Here is a 25,223-nt window from a genome sequence, read left to right as displayed (position 1 = left end):
TATGATCTCTGTTTTGCATCTTCTTATAAGATGTTCATGTGTGAATCAACTGCCATCTTATTTATTTATTAATGTTGATTTACCAGCTCTATTTTTTGCTTTATAATGACACGTCATCAAAACTAAACCGGATTTCTCTGTGACAAAATTACAGGTCCATTTCATTAAAGTCTGGAAATTATTGTGTGTTTGCAAAAGTTTTTGAGTTTTGTAAATTCCTAGAATAGAATATAAATCCAAGAAGCCACACAGTTCATATTGTCTGTAGTCTCGTATTTTGGCAAATATAAATGTTTTGTATGTTCAGAAACATTTTGCATTTTGTGTTTCTATGAGGAGCCTAATTTTTGTCAAATTTTATGTATTTTTTATCTTACAGAAGCAGGCACTGTCACTTTTAAGGAAATAAAACTAGAACCAAACTATGTTCTCAGTGCAGCTTGCAGGTAATGATGTTGTTTCCAATAGTTAGTGTCCGAATGGAAAAATATAAAAATGACAAAGAGAAAAACAGTTTTGTTAATTCGCAGTCTGAAATCCTGTCATGTGGCATTTAGCCAGAGGAAACTCACACATTCAAACTATGTGTAGAAATATCCCAGGCCAGGATTTGAATCAACAACCTGCTTTAACTGAGTCAAGAAACTGTGCCACCAACTGGACCATTGTGCAGCCCGAAAGCAACGCTAGCAAATTAGCAATGTTATGCAAATACAGAGTTGGTAAAAAAAAAAAAAGACTGTTTTTACTGATCTCTTTCCACATAGGCCTGTTATTTAACTTCTGGAATGGGGTCACATTGTTTGTTTGTTATTAGGAATACTCCAAAGCAAAATTTACAAGAAATTAGAAATCCTGGAATTTTAAAAGAAATCATTCAAAGCATCTTAGTGGAGAATAAATATGAGGAAAACTGGATCTGCTGAAGAGTTTGAAGTCCTGATGTCACAGCGAGGCCTCAGTGATCTTCATATAGAAGCTCAGGCTTGCTGTTGACTCTGCTCTGTTCATGAACCGCTTTGTTCAGAGTGTTTTCAGATGAATGTTTTGTGACTCACAGACGCCAATCCAAAAATATAAAATGTTTCAAGCTTCAATGAGGAAACATATGAAACACTTTGAGAAATCTTTTGGAATTTCCTCCTGCTCTGATGTTTCTCCCTGCTGTGTTTACCTGAATCCTTTCAAAGCTCCTGCAGCATAATTACCAAATTTGCATAACAACCCTAAAGTTCAATCACTGTAAGTATAAAATGATTGTTTTTGAGCTCCTCTGTTTCTTTTCCCACTGTGCTTGGCGTATCTACAAATATATTTTTGTGCCACTGGGCATGAAGAAATTACGCACATTTTCTGAAAATGAAAAGGTCCTGATGCCTCTGCTGATGTTGGTGTTTATGGGCCACGTTTCATAAAATTTATGTATGTTGGGATAGAGGATGTAAAAGTCTTCAGGACTGGACTTTTACAATTATTTTATTGCAATTTTGTTTTCATGTTTAGTTCTTGCAAACTCTGAAATTGTCCCTAAGTGGTCAAATAAATATTCAGTGAAATAATTAGAAGTTGGGCTGCATGGTGACACAGTTGGTGGCATTTTAGCAGTAAGAATGCAACCCTTCATGGATGGTACAGACATTCGACAGGTGGAGAGAAGATTCAGGGTTTCTTTTCCTCCTTCTTATTTTTTTCATAATGTTTGCTTCTCTGTCAATTTTCACATTGCAAACATTTTATTAATTTTTTCCCTGATTGTAATCATTTCCTTCCTTATCTGTGTCTATCTCTAATCCATCCGTCTGTCCTCCCCCTCGCCTTTTCATCGTTCATCCATCTCTCACCTTCCTTCTCCTCTAATGAGCAAAGTGTCTGTTTCTGCTCCAGATATGTCATAAATCTCCCCTGACACAATCAAACATTCATCACAAACACACAGACACACAGCGGGCTCTGCTTCCACTCCGCTCTGAGGTTTCTAAGGAAAGTTAGACGGCCTGATCACAAAAAAAAGGAAAAAAAAACTGTTTCCATGTTTTCTGCCTGCTACTTGAATGACTGGATAAACCTGTTTGGAATAATATGTCATATGAAATGATTCTATCAAGACTCTACATCTTTAAGACAAGAATAGCAGTCTCTAATTTGCTGAATGTTTTTTTAAGATTGCATATCTTGAATTTTTTTTTAATTATGAAGAAGGGATGCTGAATTTTTTCAGTTGAAATAAGTTCCAGGAAATATCTCCTTTTCCTCTTCAACGGTCGAGTTCAATCTAATTTTGGAGACATTTTGTAAATGTCCTTGTGAAAATGTACATTTAAACCATCAGTGCTCACACAATAACATGAGCACAAAACATACAGTTTGAAGAGTTTGAATACATGTAAACCACACCACCAAAAACAGAAAGCAGAAAGGAATTATCATTGAGGATCTAAAAGCCAAAAGGAGTATATGTAAATATGAACACTGATCAAAAGCTAAGGCGTTTTCTTTGTTTTTAATGTGGGAACCACAGTGAATGTGTTTCAGTTTGAAACTCTTCTCAGCAAATAACTTACAAATGTGGAGCCAGCCGGACAGCGGTCAGGAGTGAGGCACACATTTCAACAATATTATTGTTTTATCTGTATTTTTCATCATCCCCAAAACATTGTTACAGCTATTTTTTTTCCTTTCAAATTAATGTTTAGTCTGGTGTTTTCTGTTGCCTTTTTTAGTTATGTTGACATACCTGTTGATCACCACAAGGAGGAGCTGCAGCTCTCACATATTCTCCCTTTCAAGCTCTGATGCTAAAGCTAGATTGGGTGCTAAATGTTCACTTCCTGGCCTCCACTGAATTGTGAACTTGAATCATCTTTCTGTGGCCAGTCAGCCCGACAGACTCACTGATGGGAGTCAGCGCTCTCACCAACAATGACCTCTGACAAATATAATAAGCAGTTAGAAATTTCCTTGGAAACTCTGCAGTGTGACTGCTGATGCATTTTACGTGCAATAAAGTCCCTTATTAAAGAATTCAAGCCCATTTCACTTTTCCCTGACTGATGAATGATTTCATGTGGCAGAGAAACACAAAGTGGTGTGTAGTAAGGAAGGAAAATATGTGGCACACACGTTTTTATACAGGTAAAAATCTGAAAAGTGTGGTGTGCATTTATATTCAACCCATCTGAGACAATACTTTGTACAATTCTCATTTTGTGCAAGTCTTTGGTGAATGTCTCTGACAGCTCAGTTCATCTGGAGACTGAAGGTTTTTCAGTCCCAGTGAATGAGATCTGCATCTCAGGATGCTGAGGACGGTCAGGATGTTGAGGACGGTCAGGATGCTGAGGACGGTCAGGATGCTGAAGACGGTCAGGATGCTGAGGACGGTCAGGATGCTGAGGACGGTCAGGATGTTGAGGATGGTCAGGATGTTGAGGACGGTCAGGATGCTGAGGACGGTCAGGATGCTGAGGACGGTCAGGATGTTGAGGACGGTCAGGATGTTGAGGACGGTCAGGATGCTGAGGACGGTCAGGATGCTGAGGACGGTCAGGATGCTGAGGACGGTCAGGATGTGGAGGACGGTCAGGATGCTGAGGACGGTCAGGATGCTGAGGACGGTCAGGATGCTGAGGACGGTCAGGATGCTGAGGACGGTCAGGATGCTGAGGACGGTCAGGATGTTGAGGACGGTCAGGATGTTGAGGACGGTCAGGATGTTGAGGACGGTCAGGATGCTGAGGACGGTCAGGATGCTGAGGACGGTCAGGATGCTGAGGACGGTCAGGATGTTGAGGACGGTCAGGATGCTGAGGACGGTCAGGATGCTGAGGACGGTCAGGATGTGGAGGACGGTCAGGATGCTGAGGACGGTCAGGATGTTGAGGACGGTCAGGATGCTGAGGATGGTCAGGATGCTGAGGATGGTCAGGATGCTGAGGACGGTCAGGATGCTGAGGACGGTCAGGATGTGGAGGACGGTCAGGATGTGGAGGACGGTCAGGATGCTGAGGACGGTCAGGATGTGGAGGACGGTCAGGATGCTGAGGACGGTCAGGATGTTGAGGACGGTCAGGATGCTGAGGACGGTCAGGATGCTGAGGACGGTCAGGATGCTGAGGACGGTCAGGATGCTGAGGACGGTCAGGATGTTGAGGACGGTCAGGATGCTGAGGACGGTCAGGATGGTGAGGACGGTCAGGATGCTGAGGACGGTCAGGATGCTGAGGACGGTCAGGATGTTGAGGACGGTCAGGATGTTGAGGACGGTCAGGATGCTGAGGACGGTCAGGATGTGGAGGACGGTCAGGATGTTGAGGACGGTCAGGATGTTGAGGACGGTCAGGATGTTGAGGATGGTCAGGATGATGAGGATGGTCAGGATGTTGAGGACGGTCAGGTTCCGTCCACACAACTATTCCCAAGTAGGTTAGCAAATGTGTATTTGCTCTCATCTGACTTTAACAGCTTTTACTTGGTTTTTCTTTGTCTCCTCCAGAGTTTGTTGGAAACTACCAAGTGGAGCTCTCATTATTTTCTTTAATCAATTTTTTTACTTTTTCATTCACGTGTGTCTTAACATTTTCAAGATGAATTAATCTGAACTCCATGTTATATTTAAAGCTAATAATATCATTTCATGAAATAAATCTGCATTTAATTCTTTTTATAACTAACAGTGTTCTTCATTATGATGTTTGCTCACTAATGTTCTCTCCCAAACCTCTGATGCCTTCACACACCACTATGAAGGTAATACTGAGATTAAATGACTCTGATGGGATTTATTTAGTCCATTAGGAAACTTCTGAGGGTGATTAGCTGCATCATGCTTAACGTATTCGAGTGAGGGCCATCCACCAGAGAAAAGAACTATTTTTAAATTCTTATTTGAATATCAATTTCCCTCTACTTCATGGGAAATGTGCTGCCTTGTGTTGGTCTTTCTCTGATAATCCTAATTAATTATGTAGACACCTGCAGTTGTAAATGTCAGAAAGCAAACAAGGTTTTAAACCTTTATTCCAAGACACTCCATTGTCCTCATGCCCACCTGTCAGCGTTTCACAGCGGTCCCTCTCCTCCTACTCTTCTTCCTTCTTTCTACATGTTAGCTGAAATATTTAGAGCCCAGCCTTTGCTTTTCACTCATTGCTGGACAGATACCCCAGTCACATCTTTGTGACCTGATTCTGCTGCAGCAAAAAGTCACACAGTCTGGCATCTCACAGAATATATGGTGTAACGTTGGTTATGATCAAATTTTTCAATAGTGCCTCTAATGACTATAATTGATCCTCTTTTTGTGGAATGCAATCCCAAATAGCTTTGATTCTCACTGAATTTTATTTACAGCTCCACAAGTTTTAAATAAAATATCAACAAGGCATGAATGGAAAATCTTTCATCTACTTTATGACGCACAAAGTTGGTCTACATGTGTGGATTGGACAATACAAAAGAAGCAGCTACGTTTTACCAAAGTCACTGCGTTCTGCTTTTACATCTGCAGCAAGAGAGAACTCTGCTTCTACTGAATGCCTGGATGAAAATGACCTCTTCATATGTCCACTGAAAATGAGCAGACTGCTGAATCTTTACATAACGACTTTCTCACAATCAACACCTTCAGCTGGAGCTGGGAAACACAGCCTGCCAACACTGATCAGTCACAATTCCTCCAGACATTATTTTTCATCTTCATTGAGTCTGCAGCCCAGGATGCATAATTGCATTTTGGAAGTACCCACAGCTAGAATTTGTATTTCTTCTAATCACTGCTGGATCTGTGCCTATGGGATGAGTTGCTGGCTCAGCTCAGCAGTGAGTCTCTAATCTCTGAGTGATAAGGAAGGATTAGAAAGCAGTTCATAGTCTCAGCAGTAGTATGTTAGGTCACAGATTTGAGTTTGTTTTCTTTGTAATGCTACTTTTGGATTCAAGCTGCAAATCAAGTTGCATCGTCCCTGACAGCCTCAAGGTTTAACATTTTTCTCTCTCAAGCAACTGAACAGAATTAATAATGATTTATCTGAAAGATATAAAATTATGGCACAAAACATGAGGTGTGATTGACCCTTTAACTAAGTCAGTGTTGGAAAATCATTAAAGTGGATCATACCATTTCTAACCCCCGTTTGGTTCCCGCTGAATTTGTGTTATCCATTAGCTGAATGTCTCTAATAATGTCACTTACAGGTGATCCAAAGGAAGTGGAAAAAGAAAAGTTTAGTTACTTCACTTTCAGGTTTTCTCTACAGATTCTGAATTACAAAATGAAAGAAATTCAAGGGCACAGGTTTTCTAAAAATGCCTTCACCAGCTGACACTGTAAACTGGCTAAACTAGATCCCATGTTCAGTGGTTTGTTTTTTACCTTAAGAGTTGTGACATAATGCTAGCTTTAGCATTTTACCACCTCACCATGTGAATGAATCTGTTCAAGTTCAAGATGAACACAAACCAGGCCAAACACAAGTGAAAATAGTAAAAAAAATATAAAAGAATATAGATATTTAATTGATTATTTACATGAGATCAGACCCATTTTCATTTGTGTTGTAGTTAAAAGCACTCTACACTATGTTCAGCCATTCACCCATTCATGTACACATTATCTCGTTACTACATCCAGAGAATCTGTCGCCCCAACATGTGAACCTATTAAGGGTAGTAATGAGTAATCTTGGGCTTCACTGCATGTTGTCACCTTGAGTAAAATCCACCACAACCTAATTACAGAAGTTAAACCCTCAGTGTTCCCAACACTTAATCACACGTAACCATTGTGCTCTAACTACACCCCGATGAACTTTAGTGAAAGCCTGCAAAGACCTCTGGAGACTCGATTCCTCCCATTGAGTCTTCATCTGGAGTGGAATCTGGACTCCACTAATTAGCGGCGCCGTGTCTTAACTGGGGCCAGTAACAGTTTGCTGCAGCAACCAGGTGGAATTTCTCCTTCCCATCCATGTGAGATTTAATTCACATTGAGAATTTCATTTTATTTATTTAGTTATTTATTTTAAAAGTTAACTATATATTGCCACAGAATAATTCCCTGCTCATAAGTTTCCCTTCAAACCCAAATAACTGTTTGTGTAACCTTAGAGGAGACTAACAGCCTCCAAAAGCTTTTCATTGATTGGAAGAGTCAGTTCTATATTATCTGGTGCTTAAAGGGGGAATGTTTTATATTTTTCAGGCACAAAGTGCCATTTTATACCTCAATGAAGTAACTAAATTACCTTTAGTGATGAAAATGCTGCATTTCATTTAAGACAACTTAACATAAATGTGGCTATACATCATAGCAGTATCTGACACCTTGAAATTGGCCTCTGTCTCTTTAAGAACCCTTTTAACAAGCCGCCTTCAGCACTTCTTCACAATGTGTCTCCATACCATCTCATGATGCTTACAGCTGTTCTTAGGAAGCCATTTTACATAACACTGCCCCCCTCCTCTCACCCATTTAACTCTGAAACAAACTAAGGTCCTGTTCCATCCTTTATTTCCTCTCAATGTTTTTTTTAGGTTTTTTTCTGCTTCAGTGTTTTTAATCAGTCTGTAATTAACTCCTGGTACACGAGGCTCTCTTAAATATGAATAATGGTTAATTGAATCTTTTGTTCCAATTAGGCCTGCATAGACACATTCTGGACTCAGTCACATTTCCTTCAGTGATGAGATACACAATCCTCATTACAACAGCCAGCATCCTGATGACGTAAATAATATATGATGTGAGTTTAAACTGCAGGGACATCATAAATAATACATGTTGCAAACTTCTCTGTATATGATTGTATTTGTCATGTTGGGTTTCAGTCAGTGAGCCTCAGCAGAATGTGGAGTCTTAGTGCTGTTTGAAAAGGCTGAGCTCTGCTGACATTGTGTGGGCTACGCTCTCCATTTGAAAACACAAAAGCGGTGTCGGGTCTTAAAGACGCATTGGAAAACACACCCTGAGGCTCCCACTCCGTAAGAACCGACTAAATGACTTCATGGTTTTTCTGATAGCTTCTCACTTTCTTTATAATCCCTGATTTTTCAGAAGTACCTCTTTAAGAGGCGTTAAATAGGAGTGGCAAACTTTGTGTGGATTAACATCTGCTTTCTGACAAAACCATTTCATTGTATTAGAGTTTTTTTTTTTTTGTCTCATCAGTTTCCCAAGCCCATCTGTCGAATGGGAATCCTTTATCCCACCAGCTGAAACACAGTATGCTGCTAAAGTTAATTCCTGGTACAACTTTAATACAGACTTTGTGGGTTTTGGATATCAAAAGGGGCCATTTGCCATAAAATTAAATTTTTTTGTCTTGTAGTAAACCAATACAGCTTTTATGCAAACTACTTGTCAGTCCAATGCTTCTAAGAACAATTGTAAATGGCATAACGGATGAGCATTGCTAAGGTAATCTGCTGTAGGCGGAGTTTCTCAAAGAGCAAGAGCTTCTTAAAGAGACAGAAGTTCATTTCAAGACGTCAATTTTCAAAGTTTTGTAGAAGCTGAATCAACAGATTTACAGTAAAATGGCACCATGTGGCTGGAAAATACAAATTACACCCCTAACATTTTTACAAGAAGAAAAAAAGTGGAGCAAATTTCAGAGGGGAGCTGAGCTGTGCTGCAGCTTATTGCATCTCATTGATGGATTGAATTAAAAATCTGATTTTTACAGTTACTGTTTGATAAAGTTATTCAGTATTGCTGTCTTTTTAACTGAAAAAAAAAACAACAAAAAAAACAAAAACAAAAAACTAAAGGCATAACAAAACCACATGCCAAATCCTGTCTGCGCCCACAGGATCATAGTAAGAGGTTTACTCTTCCTACCGTCCTGTGGGCGCAGACGGGACTTGGCATGTGGTTTTGTTTTGCCTTTAAAGGAAAAGAATGTGGACCCAAATCAGAAACTCTTTGGTGTGGAGAGCTCTAGAGAAACACAGCCAATATTAACAGAATTATTAAACTACTTCAATTTCAGTTTTGGGCAGAAAAATAATGGCTGGATTATTTTGTGAGGAGGAATAGATTTTGTGAGATAAACTGGAGATCAAAACCACAAACTCAGTTAAAATAAGACATTTTGATCATTTTGTTGATTAATGATTTTTAAAAACAGTTTTCACACTTGTAATGCTTAACATGACAAACATCAGGTCGACTTTACATGCTTTAGTTGGTTGCCTGTGATTTAGTGGAGTAAATCTCAATGCTGTAGCTCACATGTGTTGCATGAAGGCCAGTTTTTTAACATGCCACTCAAGACTAGTGGTTAATCTGTACTCAGCAGCAGCTTTAAAGTGTTAGTGGAAATATTTCCCCCCTCAGTACTGAAGCCTCATTCCAAAGATTTTCCTTTCTGGTGTTATCTCCTTACAATCCCTGAAGATGCAGTAGTGAAAGCTGATGACGTGGCGTGAAAAGGCATTAAAGTTTTGTCAAAATCTCATCATGGGCCTGAAAAATATCACACAGTCTGTTCTGAAGAGCTGCGTGTGAAAACCGCTCCAGTGAGCATAACAACAGCTATTACGTTGAGTTTGGTTCCTCTGGTGAATTGCGGTGAAATTGAAATCGGCCCCCTCCTTTCTTTTGTGCTGACTGTAATATCAGAGGTTATGAAGGTGTCAGCAGTATTTAGTTTAAGCAGCTTCTCTTGGTCTCAGATGTGTTAATGTATGAGAGGAAAGCACAAGATGTATGATGGATGAGCGAACCGCTCCAGGCCAGTTCATTTGTTCTCAGTTGCTGAAACCAAACCTTGTGTGAATCAGAGAAGTCTCTCTGAGAAACCAAACTAAACAGTGATGCTCTGATTTTAACTCCTATAAATGGAGAACTGCAAAAATAAAGAGAAAAGAAATAAAGTTTTGTTTCAGGCTAAAATTAGAAATGAATGAATATACTAAATGTTTTATGTAGATCTGATAAAGCACAAAAATGCAAGAAATCAGCATAATAATTAAAAACTGGAATTTAGCACATTTCTAGTTTTACTTTGATTTCTTCAAGTGCTGAGAGAGTTTATTTTTTAAATGCAGAAAACTAAAAGTAGAATGGAAAGAGAAAATGTCAGGAAGCTTTTCTGTGTTCACTGAGTTGCTTAACACTAGTTACCATTTAACACTAGTTACCATTTAACACTAGTTACCATTTAACACTAGTTACCATTTAACATTTAGATCCACCAATGTTATAGTAATAGTCTGCTTAAATGTTTTGGTATTTGTCTTGTGGCCAAGAACATTGGTGTAATATGTAACCAGCAGTTCCCTCAGTAATGAGCAATACCCTTTTAAGTATAATGAGCAACTCTGAAAAACTAAATCAATTTACAATTCTTTTTTATAATAGCATAAAAACATCGTATGTATTCATTTAGTAAAGCAGTAGAGCTTAATTTCCCCAAAGGCCTCATGCAAAAATGTTATCCTGGATACCTGGTTGCTATGGCACCGAGGGCCTTAAAGAGACGTGACGTCAACAATCTGTACTTTAAGTTCAACACATTTGCCAGAAGTGACAATAAAGCTGCTTTATATTAGATTTGAATTTCCATAATCAAATCTTGCTTCAACATGATCTCACATGGCGATATAGAAACATCCTCCACAGCTCTGGTAGGTAAAAAGTCTTCAGAAGAAGATAAAGGCTTTCACAGCAGACTGATAAAATTAAACACATAACTTGAAAACCAATGACATCAAGACATTTAGCAAAAAAGATGTGAACTCTTAGATTACTCATCCAGTAACAGACTAGCTGGTGACAGACTAAACTGAATTTGTTGTGGATTATCTGAGGAGAAAAAACCAAAACAAGCAATTTTAACAGATCAGATGGTAGAAAAAACAGATGGGATAATAACAGCAAGCCTGGAGGGAGGAATTTATGTCTTCTGCTAAAAACACAATTACAAATCAAACACAATAAAACCAGTAGATGTAATCCAGGATGTGATTCTGAGAGGTCTTAAAAAACACAGAATATCTGGATTTCTGAGAGCTATAGAGAGATTGTCATTGTTGGTTTTAAGTCATTTCAGCAAACTAAATGGAGTTAAATCAGTTCTTATTTTTAAAATACTTCCAAATGGTTTTCTATGAATATTTTAACTCATTCAGCCAGAAAAAATTATAAGGATGATGCAATTGTATGGTTGAACCTCTTACTACATCTGTGCTAAGAGAGTTTGACATGGAAATTCAAAAATAAGAAAACATGAAACAGAAAAAGTGTGATAAAAAAAAAAACATGAATAATGTTTCTAAACCTTTTTGAATTGGTTCTTCTGAGGGCCATGTTTCCAAGACCCAGTGATAAATATTACTGTGTTTTTAAAGATAAAGCCAGTGGTGCATTTAACAGCACCTAGTCTTCACGGCAACATTACTTCATCATGGAGTCTTAAAAGTGGAGCACACTCTGAAATCCCAGCACAGTGAAATGCAATCATATGCAAAGATGCAAAGATCAGTTGCAGCTTACTGAAATCCTCTGGAATCGAAAGCAAGCCGAGGAAGAAGCCGAAGCTGGAGCTGCTTTATTAGACTCATAATTCTAATCCAACTGAGCATGGATGCAGAACGCTCTCTGGGATTTCCTCTCAGAAAAATGACTGACTGCTGCGCTGCTTTAGAGGTGTAATATAAAGAACCAGCAGTGAAAAGGGTCAATCCCATCAGATCCAAGCAGGTCAAACAGACAACGGCTCACTGAACTAGAATGTTCTGACAAAAACCCTTTTGTATCATTACTTTTTAAAAATAAAGATTAATAAACTAAAATTCATAGTCAAGATCTCATTTCCTCTCAACACAATTTTATTTTGATTAACTGTACGTTTCTCATTGATGACATTTTGCCCAGATTGTGTTAGAGAATAAGAAATGCAACCAAGTTAACCTTTTTTTATTTATTATTTGAGATATTAACTGTAACAAGCTAATTCTGCGTTTTTATTCTTCATCTTTACATTTTACATCATTCTATTCATTCAGTCAGTTTTTTACAGATTACATTATGCATGTTACTGAATAACAATGTTCAGGAGAATCCAACCAACCGAAGCGTTTTGTGGTATTTTGTAGCCATTAGAAGCCAAATAACCAAAAGCCTGTCACTACACCTTGCATATTAGCAGAAAAATGTTTTTTTGCTCACCTGGATATAGACACCCTCTCATCTTTAGTTCTAAAGAGCCTCAAAGTCAATAAAGTTTATACAGTTTAGCCAAAATCTTGCTTACTTTAGAAAGAGGTGTACGTGTGTTAGAATGTAAGATCTACATAGTGATGTTTACCATATTCTAACTTTAATCTCTGCTCATTTATTTTTAAATTTCATGTTTAGTTAGCTGTAAAGGCATGGTCTGAAAGTGGGAGCAAACACAAGCACCCTTGTGAATTTTCAATGCTTCTTGGCAGAAAAGTCTCCCTCTCTCCTCGGTTAACCTGTGAGCTGATGAATCCTGGGGGACGGTGGTGAACCACAGCGTCTGTCTGGTTCAGCCTGCTGGAGTTGGAAACCGAAGCCTGTCGGTGTAAAGGCTCCTCTGCATTAAGCAGCTCAGTGTGGAGCTTCAGGGCTCTGCTGAGGGATGGAAGGCTTACTCTAATGGTTGACAAACTCTGAGAAGTGGGCGGTGTGCACCACAGCTTGGAAGGAACTTTGAGTCCTTATCAATAATGTCACAATGGTCATGACAGCCTTTATCTTTCTAAGTACACCAGAGAACAGTTCATTCTGAAATACGTCAAGTTACAGGTGGGGATATGAGGCATGAAAATATACTTTCCAATGTTTTTCTAAAAGAGAAAGTTGAAAACGGGCTGCACAGTGGCGCAGTTGGTAGAGCTGTTGCCTTGCAGCAAGAAGGTCCTGGGTTCGATTCCCGGCCCGGGGATCTTTCTGCATGGAGTTTGCATGTTCTCCCTGTGCATGGTGGGTTCTCTCCGGGTTCTCCGGCTTCCTCCCACAGTCCAAAAACATGACTGTCAGGTTAATTGGTCTCTCTGAATTCTCCCTAGGTGTGTGTGTGTGTGTGTGTGTGTGTGTGTGTGTGTGTGTGTGTGTGTGTGTGTGCGGTTGTTTGTCCTGTCTGTCCTTGTGATGGACTGGCGACCTGTCCAGGTGACCCCGCCTCTCGCCCGTTGACAGCTGCTCCTCTCCCCATCCCACTAAGGACAAGGGTGTTCAGAAAATGGATGAATGTTGAAAATATGTTTCTTATTTAACTATGTTTGTATTTGTTTCCATCTCTGCTTACCAAAGTTTTATTTAAATTCAACAAAATTCACCATGTTTTCAGCTTTATTTTAGAACCAGAGATCACCTTGAAACTATTACCTTTTGCTTTCTGACCATATTTCCTGCCTTTAATAAATACCTTGCAACCTTATTTTTTAGCAAACTTACTTTGCAGAATAGAAAAGTTAAAATTGTAAATACTTTTTTCTCCCACTGGATTAACTCATTAACTTAGTCTAATCTCCAAAATGGTAAAATCTGCTCAAGTAGCTCATTTCACATGTTTTCATTGGAACTGATTCAGTCATTACAAGTGAGATTTAGCTTATGTGATTGTAAATTAAATGAAACTAAAGACATATAGCCCTTATAGTACACTGCATTGTGTGTCTGCAGTTTTTAAAGCAGCTTTAGTGGGAGGGTTTTTGTCCTCAGGACATTTTGTCAGCTGTTGTTTATGTCCGTTTAACTGAGGGGCCAATCTGTTGCCCCATTTGTTTACTCAGTGTCTCATATAACCATTAATGTTTTATTAAAAACACACCAGTTTAGTACTGCGTCATCATTAAAAGGAAGTCCACATTGTTTAATTTGGTGGAAAAGATATTTTGTCGTAGTAGCAGAAATGTTGTCCTATGCCAGAATGTATCCACTATGCCTGGTAAGAAGGAGGAGTAAAAAGTGATTCACACTGAGGTCAGAAAAGGAGTCGTTAAGATCTATAATTATGACATGCAACTTCAACTTGTTTGAAATGATAGAGCTGGTGTAAGGAATAAAGGAGAATATTAAGTTTTTAAAATAATAAACTAGATATTTTTCTGCGTTTTCTTAATATATACCTGGCTAAAATATATAAAAAGAACTAAATGAGCACAAATTGTAAGTTACCTAGCAACTGTGCTTTGTGAAAGGGCAAAAACTGTGTAAGTCATTCTAATTCAGCAGAAAGATTAAGTTTACAGCTTCTAAACAGAAAACACTCAGGAAGATCTAATTTTTGACCTTTTCTTCGCGCCAGCCTCAAAATGGTTGATTAGGTCAGATCTCCAATCAATCTGCTGTCGTCTTCATTCAGACAGAGATTCAGACAGTGCTTTCTTCCAAGGAAAGTAAATTTGTTCTTTAAAAACTGTTTTTTTAAAGTAGTGTGGAGAGGACCACCACTTCTATCCAAGGTCAGATTAAAATTGAATCTTGTTACTTCCTGATGGTTTAGTCAGAGTTGCAGCAAAGATAAATCTGTCATACATGCTAAATAATTTGAGCTCATGGTTTTATGGCCCTGCAAAGCAGGTCATATAAAGTGTGTATACTGAATAACAAGTTCAGGGTCCTTGGTGGTCTGAAGGACAGAGATCAGCACCAAGGACAGCTCCCGCACTTTTAGGATTCAGTCGGGTGAGAAGAAAATTTCTTTCCCTGCAAAGATGCTTGTTGTTGTTGTTGTTGTTGTTGTTCTTTTTGTTATTGTTGTTGTTGTTGTTGTTGTCATGTTTTAGGTGAAGTCTGAGCTCAGAGGAGCTGAACAAGTCAGACTGGCAAAAAATGATCAACATACATCAACATCAAATCTCATGTTATCACAGATTACAGTTTTCAGTCCAGAGTTTTGAACCCAATCTACTACCAACCAAAACTACTCACATCTTAACAAAACCACTTTATATTTTAGATTTACAACAATTCCATATTTCTGCTTAAAAATACTGAATAGCTCCTTCATGTATTTTTAAAAGACACTGTGCAGATGTCTCTGAAGAAAAACACAGCTGATGGCTAACACCCACCAGTACAGGAAGACGTTCTGATGTTTCAGAAAACATCTGAACGTCTTCCTCTACATAGAAACGCTCTCAGAAATAAAATTGCATTGAAGTTGTGTTGTTACTTTTTGTTACTGAGCATGTTCAGATCCTGTTTGAAAGATTTACTTTCGATTTTTTTTCACATATTTATATTATTTCTAGATGAGTACATTTAGCTTTATTCCACATTTCCTCACTTTTATCAGATTCTTGGAAGTGTTTTTGTTAGTTAAATGGGTCACAAAGCAAAAGTAGTGGCTCACTGGGGTTAGAGCCAAAATCAGCAATGATGTAACAATTACACTGCCTCATTCTCTTTATTGTTGCAGTCTTCTGCCAAAAACAACCTCAGGGATAACTACCTCTTACTGATTTGTCAGCAGGATCTACAGTCTGCAAACTTTGTTGGTATTTCTGGGTCCCAGGCAGAAAGTCTCCAGAGGAAATCAGTTCAAAAGTATTCATTTCATTTCAGAGAGAAGAAAGTACACCAGAGCAGATGTTGCAGAATAATAGGAATTCACTGGAGAGGTTTGAAATTATAGTTTAATGTCTCGTTGATCAAAGGAAAAGAGTTTCTGTGACAAAGAGTTTCCTGATGTCAGAGGTGAGAATGCTCTTTGTTTTACAAAGTTTAGGCATCAAAGTCAAAATGTTCTACATGTCCGGTGATTGACCAAAACGCCTCCGCTCCCCTCATGTTGGCCCACACTGCACTCTGGGATTTATCACACAGTTTTGCAAAGTGTTAAAGATGAACATCGCACAGGAAGGTTGGCCTCCATTTCTATCAGCAACTTGTTTCAAATTCACACCAACTGTCCACATGTTAAAACAGCTTTCATAAAAATTAGAAAACAAAGGGCATTTCATATTACACCTTTATCAAATGTTACTATAGTTTAATTCAGTGGTCACTGATCTTGCATTTTACTCTTCTTTTTTGTTAAAGTTGGGTCTGTAGAGTACAAATGGGCCGTCAGTATCTTATTTGTAGCAGAAAGCCGTTTTCAGTCTTTTTAAAACAGTCAAAATTACAGACTACATATCATTAGTTTTATCTTAGGTAATTCTAACTTATTTCATGATGTAGCATGACTTTATACCACATGTTTAAAATTATTTATATCTTTGTTCATTTTATACAGTATGCAGGCTTTTTGTTTTAAGTTTTTGTGGCAATAAAGTCAACACCTGCTGCCATTCAAACTGCTTAGGCACATCTTAAAATGGGCCAAATGATTAAGTTAGAGCCAATGATGGGAGCCCCATCACTGACTCATTGTCCTGAGACAATTTTAACTTAGAAATCAACTAATGTACAGAAGAAAAGCAATGTGTGAGCTGCTTCAGATGGAAAACTCATCAGAGTGAGACCTGCTTTCATCAGGAGTCACAGATTCTGTCAGGTTGTCAGCATACATTTATCTGCAGTTCTCTATTTATGGATCATTTTGTGATGCACATCATTCCAATTGATCTAACAAGACATCAGACAATATGTGTGGTTTCAAAGAATGCAGCTGGGATTGTGGAACCAAAGGGCTGCTGCCTACATCTCACAGAATTCCCTTCAGTAATATCCAGATTTGGGTGAATTTTCTTAGTTCACTGTATGTTTATAGTTGCTGATCAACTATTTCTCAAACCAGACACAAAAAGTTTAACTGGTGTCTCTGTTTTCTCTACATTTGCTGCAGCTGATGTCTCACTTGTTTTCCCATCCGGTCTAACCTTTAGAGTCTATATACATTTGAATTTGAGAAGAAAGGAACAGCTGCAGATCACAGAACTGGAAAATATATTCTGAATTGATCTCCAGATGGGTGAGCATAGCATCTCTTATCCCCACTCAATAAAAATGCACAACTTTGATGTGAGTTTCTATTTCCTCCACTCACTGCAAAAATATTCCTGCACACAGGAAAATGGCTGTATTCCCAAATACCACTGACATCACCTCGCCATGTAAACACGCCATCCAGACTCATTTACAAACACCTCATAGTGTGAACCGCGGCCTCATTTATACTGGATCTCAGCAAGCTCACACAGAGAGTGTAGTGATCCAAACCGCTTTCAGATCTTCTGAGATCAGTCCCTAAAACAATACACACACACACACACACGCGCACACACATGCACACACACACACACACACACACACAAAGTGGCCCCAAGCACCACATGACAACAACTGAGTCTCACTCTGAGTCTCACACACGAACAGATCCTGTAAACATGTCAGACTTGAAGTATCAGACAATCCCCATAAAGACGTTCCTGCCGGACCAAAAACCCAGAGAAATAGATATTTGTGATACGTTGCAAATCCTGTGACCAGAATAAGAAAATTCATTGACGATGCAAACTAAAAGTTACACAATCTCTGCAGTTTAGTTTATTCATATAAGATCCATTCCCTACAAGTCAAGACAAACATGGTCAGTACATAAATGACACACTGTTAAATTCAGCTGTACATAAACTCTTAGCTGATGAAGGATTTTAAATAAAATACGGTCAAAATGAAGAATTCATATTTGCATGCGTTTTCGAAGTTTGCCCTCTTATGTGGGTGTTATAATAATCCATTTGCATACATTAATATGCTAAAACAAATAGAATTCTGCTCGTGTAAAACTTATCATCTTCAGCATCTGTTTTATAAGTGAGTTATTTTCTCTAAATGGAAACCCAGCACATGAAGAATGATAAAGTATAATTACTTATGAGTTCTTAAAAAGCCTTCTGTGGTTGTCACTTAACCCTTTAATCTGACAAAAACACATTATAGCATTAATGGTGGTGCAAACATTTGCAGCAGTGTTGTATTCCATTAGGAATCTGACAGCACACAAAGACCTATGAAACATTTAAGAATGTAGGGAAAAAAACTCTAAGAAATTGCCTGTTTGACAAGAAAACAAAAGTTTTATTGAGCTATGGAAAAATCCACCAGACCTGGAGGTGAGATCTGGGAAACAACTGCAGCTGAAAACAACCTGGCAACACAACATGCAACATTTTTCACAGTAAATACAAGCATAAACAGAGTAAGTTAAAGAGGGAGTATTACGGGTTTTTACTGGCACATAGTGCCTTTTTATAGAACAATCAAGTAACTCTGTTACCATCAGCTTTTATGAAAATACTGAATATGATATGAACAAAAGATGACTTCATAATTTGCCGCTTTGAAATTGGGCTTCTGTCTCTTTAAGAAGCTCTTACTCTTTCCGACACTCCATCAGTGTCAGAAGCTAGAGCACATAACACCAGTTTTAAAGTCTCTCCACTGGCTCCCTGTAGCTCGAAGAATAGACTTTAAAATACTGTTGTTAGTTTATAAATTAAAGACACATTAAAGATCTGCTGTTGTAGTATCAACCTTCCAGAACCTCTCAGGTTCTGGTTCTGGTTCTGCTCTGCATCCCCAGAACCAGAACCAAATGAGGAGAAGCGGCATTCAGCATCTATGCACCACAAATCTGGAACAAACTTCCAGAAAACTGTAAAACAGCTGAAACACTGACTTTCCTTTAAATCTAGACTAAAAACCCACTTGTTTAGGATTTTATTAGAAATGTAATCAATTACAAATTTATTGATGGAACTTGACTTGATGTTGTGTTTTGATTGTTGATTCTCTGTTGCAATGTGTTTTTGTGTTTGATTTGATGTAAAGCACTTTGAAATGCCTTGATGCTGAAATGTGCTATACAAATAAAATTTGATTGATTGATTGATCAGCACGTCAACACAACAATGCTCATCCATCATGCCGGTAACTATTCTTACTATTCTCAGCTGAGTATGAAAAGCTCAGCAGACTCACTGTTCCACTGGGTGTTTGACACTTTAGCTTTAATTGCCATTTCCTGGCTGGTCCACAAAAGGAAATGTGGACTATTGAATCATAACAATCTCACTAAGAAGTGTTTTCTACAGTTTGAACCAAGTCAACAAGTCAATCATCAGATCTGGTCGGTCATCGTCTATCAGTCCTCCATCACTGAAACACATGGAACCAGCTTACGACAATAACCAGAAAACAAAAGTTTGTAGATGTGTCCCAGGTCCAACACTCCTGAATCAAATGGCTGATTTATGTTGTTATTAGAATGCAAATAAGTTCTCCAGAGTCTCGCTAATGATCTGGTTATTCGACCCGGTTGTGTTAAAGTCTCAAAGTGTCAGGGCAGAAGCCATTGAGGCCTGGAGTTGAAGACACGAGGCTGCTGTGACAAGCAAAGGCAAAGCAACTGCTGTCAGAACAGAAATGTCAGGAACAAAGTTTTCAGTGTTTTAATGAAAATCAGGAATTAATTGTGATGTAAATCCAGAAGTTATATAAACTGTATATGAAATGTTTGTAATGTTGAATCATCCATCAGAGAAGGTGTCTAAGGAAAAGAGTCAGAAATGTTTTGTGTTTTCAAGTATATAAATGTAATTAAGCAAAGCTATACAGGATATCACTAGTAAAAAATATTATGCTGCAACTCTAAAACAATTTGTTGAGAAATAAATCAAAAATGTTTGTTTATTTTAGAAACAGTTGTTAAATGTAATTATTGACATTGTATTTACTTTTTAACTTTCTACTCTTTATTTGTAACTTTTCTTGCTTCCGTTACTAAAAGGAAATCCAACATAGTTTTATGTCTTATGTGAAAAGTCAGACCTGATGACTCAAATCATTTTTCTCTAACTTCTTTTTCTTTTATGTCAAATCTTTCCTGTGTTTTTAAAATAAAGAGGCATGTCAGCTGTTTAGTATAGGCCAGAGTAAAGCTTAGAAAACTGTGGGGTGTTAAACAATTTGCTCATTTGCAACCCAAAGAAACAGAAACAGAAAATACAAACAAATATGTTTAAAATTTGTTTTTCTTGGTGTGGTTTTTAAAGGATTAAGTCTCAAATAGTGCAGCAGCTTTAACTATGGCAACAGGATCACAGAAATAACTGTAATCTAATAAAAGAATTTCTCATTGAATTTTCCACATGGCAAGACTTTGAAAATGAGAAACTGTTGCAGGTTCTCATTTCATGTCAGGCTCTGTAGCGTCTTGTAAACTTGTAGCAAGCAGAAAAAACACAGTGAACTTCATGTTACATGAGAAAGGAAATGAAATCAATGAGAGTTTTAAGTGTTCAATTAAAGGTGCATTGCAAAAGCACTCATATCCTTTAGATTTTGACACGTCAGAACCTCAAACATCAATGTGTCTTATTGCACTTTTATGTGATAAATGGCTCAACAGAAAGTGGTACAAACAAGTTAACACAAAAAAAGAATATTTTTTCCAAATGTGCATTCTTATTTGTCCAAACTGTGCCAGTATTTTGTGGAAACTACTCCTTTGTGTTACTCGAAGTGTCAAGGCCACGTCTCTGCCAGCTTTGCACATCTAGAGACTAAAATTCTGGCCTATTTTTCTTTGGAAAATAGTTCAAGCTCGGCTGGGGAGTGTTTGTAAACATCAGTTTTCAAATCTTGCCACAGATTCTCAATTAAAATTAGGACTCAGCCTAGAATGGGTCAACATGAAAACGCCTTGATCTAAACTGTGGGGGTTTTGATCAAGGCAGCAGTCAGAACCGCAGGCTGCTGTAGTTCTGACTGGATGTTTAGGTCGTTATCTGCTGGAAGTTGAACCTCCAGTTTTTTGCAGCCTCTGATATTATTCCCAGTACTGGGCTGCGTTTAGCCTCCATCAGCTCTGACCAGCTTCTTTATCCCCTCCAGGTGTAAACTGAACGACATCCGGTTTTCTTTTAACCACAGTTTTCTTCTTTCCACTGTTAGAGAAAACAACTTTAAATAACTTTAAATAACTTTCTGCAACCTCTGCAACTCGTTCAACGTTACAAAGACACTCTTGGTTGCCGGTGTTCAATTTCAGGTTCAATTTCAATTTCATTGATGTTTTGGGTAATAACATGAGAAAATGTGAAACACTGACGTAGTTCAGACACTTTGACCAACCGCTACATACGTTGTCTGAGAGGAGGAAGCTGGACTTGTCACATACTGTTAACCTGGCTGTGAGGAAATAATGAAGACAAATTTATATGTTTCTATTTAAATGTTTGTACTCAAAGCCCATGAAACTGAGGTCTATTTCTCTGCTTCAGTGCACAAATTTGACCAGAAATGCTGATTCTGGTTCAGCAAATGTGACAGAAAGGACTGCAAATGGAAAACCTATGTTGTCTTCTCCAACAGCAGTTCTCTGGGGACAGGAGGGCTTGCCACAAAATTGTGTCTTGTCAGAATTTACATGCATAAAATATTAGCCTTCCCACCATTTTTCATCTTGTACTGTGTATGGATGCTGTGTGTCAAGGTGTCGCCTGGCTGTGACACATGATGCTGACTTTACCTTTCCTATGTCACATTCTTATGTCTTTTCATTACACACTTCACAATAACTGTTGAGATATATTAAAGAAAATAATACAAACAGGTATAATCCATTTTCCCTCAAAGAAGCACTTTTGATGTTCACTCATAATAAATCAAACACAGAAAAAGCTCTTTGGGGTCAAGTTAAAAATATCTTTGTATAAGGAATCATTTCACCTGCCCAGAATAGTAACTTCAGTAATATCACCACAATAACTACAGCTCCATAAGACAACAGTATGTCAAGCCATGAAAGCAATAAAAATTCAGAAAAGCAACTTATAGAGATGCTGAAATGACAAAGCCAAACAAAGTCAAGAGTAACTCGTCTCTGAACACCAGCTGAGACACTTTACCTGCTTGTGTCACGCTGACTTACAGAGACACAATGACATCTTTTTATTTCACTCAAAGCACAAAGCCCATCCAGTTTTTCCACTGGATTCCTGTGGACAATCAGCACTGAAGCAGAGCTAGCAAGAGAAGAATTTCACAGGGGAAGTAAAAAAAGAAGCTGTCAGCAGGGAACATATGGAAAAATTACCTGAACTCAACATCATGGAGGAGGCATTTACATTATAAAGTAGCCGCAGAGGGAAATAAAGACAGTTTAGTGAACAGTTACTTGGTACACAGGTTTCCACTAACAAACATGTCGAAATGCTGCGACTCCAGGAAACAAACTCAGAAACACAACTAGGTACTTTTTCCAAAATAGCTGCATACATATACTATTCAGTGTGTTGACAAAGATGCATCCCAAAATGTTCTGATCCAACATATGCCAACAACACACACACACACACACACACACACACACGCACACACACACCTGCACAAAGAAAAGCAAACAGCTGATAGACATACTGCTTTCATAGTTAGCAGCAATCTGACAAGCACAAACGCACTCTGTACCCTTGATTCGGCGTCTGATGACCCCCATCCGGCACTTTAGCGAGACAGAAAACATCCTCTCCCTCTTCGTTACTCTTTCTCTTCTTCCTGCTTCTTTCTCTCTATTCCTCTTGTTCTTCCTCCTCCTTCTCTTCCTCCTCAGTTTGACATAGTGTGAGCTGAGCGAAGGATAGAAGTAGAGGCAGAGAGTGAAAGAGAGCGGTATTGGAGCTCTGGCCGGTCACATGGCAAAGAGAAGAAGGAGAGACAGAGAAAGCGAGTCCTTCTTTCTAACAGGGGAGCCTCCTCCCCACTCCTCCATCTTTCACCTCTTTCTGGTGTCGTTCACTCTTTCTGTGTGGGAAGAAGTCAAACTTAGCTGCCCGTCATCTGCTTCCATCATCCTCTAACTCTATTATCTCCTCTCTCTCTCTTTTGGTTGTACTTATCTTTTTCTCATTTCTCCCTGTAACCTCTGCCAAATGTCTATTTCATAAGAAATAAATACAAATTGTGAAAGAAACAGCAAGCCCAAGGCTGACAGGTCAAAGACTGATGACTTAAAGTCTGGGCCACATAACTTAGTCTTCAGTGCATGACAAAATGGCCACCCCCCAAAAAAATAGTCACAGTCAGGTATAAAGTGAAAAGCAGACATGTTTGGGGAAGAGAGGGGGTTTGGTCATACGATGCTATGCTAATAGTACTTAGCATACATCAGCCACTCATTGGCAGAAGGGAGAGCGTTGTGCAACATAAATAATTATCCAACCGCAACAAAAGTCACTAAAGTAAAACATAATGTAATGAAACTTCTGGACAGTTAATAATGGAGGTTCCTACAATCATACAGTGAACTGATATAACACCATTGCCTTCAAGCAAGAAGGTCCTGGGTTCAAATCCCATTATTCGCGGAGTTTGCATTTTGTCTCTACACATCTCTGAGTTCCCTCTGGCGACTCCAACTTCCTTCACAGTCAAACCTTGACCGTTCGGTTCATTTGTCTTCTGACGTTGTTCTCAGGTGTGAGTGTCTGTTCTGTGTGTTTCTATGTTTCCCTGCCATGGACCGGCAGCCTTCCAACGTTTAGCCTGCCTCTCCCCCAATAACCACTGGAACAAGCAGTTATGGATATTGGAGGCAATATCTATAACTCTTTACGCTTACAGAGAGCGAAGGGTGGAACACAAAGATTATCACAAATGTTTTTTCTCATATCTTGCAGTCCTGAAAGTCAGTGTGTAAGAAACTAAAGTAAGCCAACAAAACATCTCATTCCTGGTCGAGGATATGAAATCTATGAACAAGGACAACAGAGTAGAAAGACTCAGTAGATTCAGCAGCATGTATCATTTAAAATTTCCTTTCATTCTGTCCATTTTGGAGTAAGATTTATGTGCTAACAGCATGTCATATGTACAGAAAGCATGTGGAGCTGACAAGTCAGTCAGTTTGTAAAGGAGCTGGCGTGAAGGTTGGACTGAAGGCAGGGAGAAGCAAAGCGAAGCATCCTGAAGTTACTCAGCAAGCCGCCTCTGTAGGAGATTTTGCACTTTAATGAGTAGAAAAGAATCAGCTGATTGATCAACTGAAATGGGCTGGCAACAAAAACAACTGATGATCTGCAATGTGGACAAACCACAACTTAAAATGCTCATCTGCATGATATTTCAGTCTTAATGTTAAAAAAGTATTGACATTATTTTAACCTTTCACCCAAACAGTTTCTGTGTATCGATTTTGGCTTTTTGTGAATAAAGGCTTATCCAGTCAAGGATTTCAATGTTACTATTTTAATGATTTAATTGGATTCAATTTCATCTGCACTACAAGAATTCAGCAGTGTTTCTGTCTTTTTCTCTTTCTGTCCATAATTGTCTCAACTCCAAGGCAAACCTCGTTAAGGACTCCTTTCCTCTCAGTTTAACCCGTCTTACTCCAATTCATCGCTTCAAATCTTATGATCCACCACTCAAACGCTCTCTCACCTTCCTCCTTATTATCTATAAAGGTCTCGCTCTCTTATACTGTCATGGTAGCTGAGTTCAGAGGATGGAATGGATTTTTTTTAAATGACAGAGAGATCAAAGCTGCAAATGCCTGAACTCAGTGGAGGAAGAAAAGGACAGAGAAATTAGGAGGTGAAGGAGTAGGATGGGAAATTTGAAAGAGGAGCAGAAAGTCGAGGAGTGTGAAGGAAGCTTGGGGGTAACATGGAAAGTGAAGGAATGAGAAGAAAAACGAGAAGAAAAAATATTACAGGACTTTAATTATTAAAAAGGAACGAGAGGGTCAACTGAAGAGTTGCAAAGACAACAGAAAGGTGAATAAAGTTCATGGGAATGGACATTACAGTCCACAGAGGAGAGGAAGAGGGGAGAGGTGGTCCGGAGAGAACTGGAGGAAAATGACATGATGACAAACAACGAGTGGACAGAGACGACAAATGTCGTCTAGAATTGAGTAAATCAGTTGAGCATTTGAAAACCTCCCGGTTTTGGCAGAATCTTGGGGAAACCTCGACACTGAAAGCTCAGCTGTAAAAGAGTCAGCTTAGTCTTACAGGGATACAGTCAGCCTACACCCACATAGAAAAAAAGACTATTTTAGGTACAGTATTCATTTTCTTCTGAGAGTGGCTGTGACATTTTCATATCTTAGCTGAAATATGACAAGAAACTATCAGGTTCTGTTCTGCTGCACAGATAGTTGGAAAGTAAGTGGAAATTGTCCTGATGTAATATTTGTGATATTTAATGCAAAACTGTCTCCTAAGTTGGGTGCAAAAAGATCTCTACTTTCTTATTATTTATAGTGAAACAATTTGTACGAAACATTAAGTTAAACTAA

At 38.6% G+C, this 25,223-nt stretch overlaps 1 protein-coding gene across 3 annotated transcripts in view; it reads right to left on the bottom strand.

The window, feature by feature from the left end:
- Positions 1-25,223, bottom strand: part of LOC122834268 (glutamate receptor-interacting protein 2-like) — a 100,298-nt gene that overhangs the window by 56,828 nt on the left and 18,247 nt on the right. Inside the window, exon 1 of one of the 3 annotated variants that reach the window (XM_044122538.1) lies at positions 22,391-22,433. The exons of the other annotated variants lie outside the window; for them this stretch is intronic. Coding sequence (XP_043978473.1) covers positions 22,391-22,418 — 28 coding nt within the window. The 5' untranslated portion in view covers positions 22,419-22,433. Of the gene's footprint in view, positions 1-22,390; positions 22,434-25,223 lie in introns of those variants that run through there. 3 annotated transcript variants of the gene reach the window in all.

Source organism: Gambusia affinis, linkage group LG07 (genome assembly GCF_019740435.1).
Source record: "Gambusia affinis linkage group LG07, SWU_Gaff_1.0, whole genome shotgun sequence".
NCBI lineage: Eukaryota > Metazoa > Chordata > Actinopteri > Cyprinodontiformes > Poeciliidae > Gambusia > Gambusia affinis.
The sequence above is the reverse complement of the archived record's forward strand: the minus strand, read 5'-3'. Positions and strand labels throughout refer to the sequence as shown.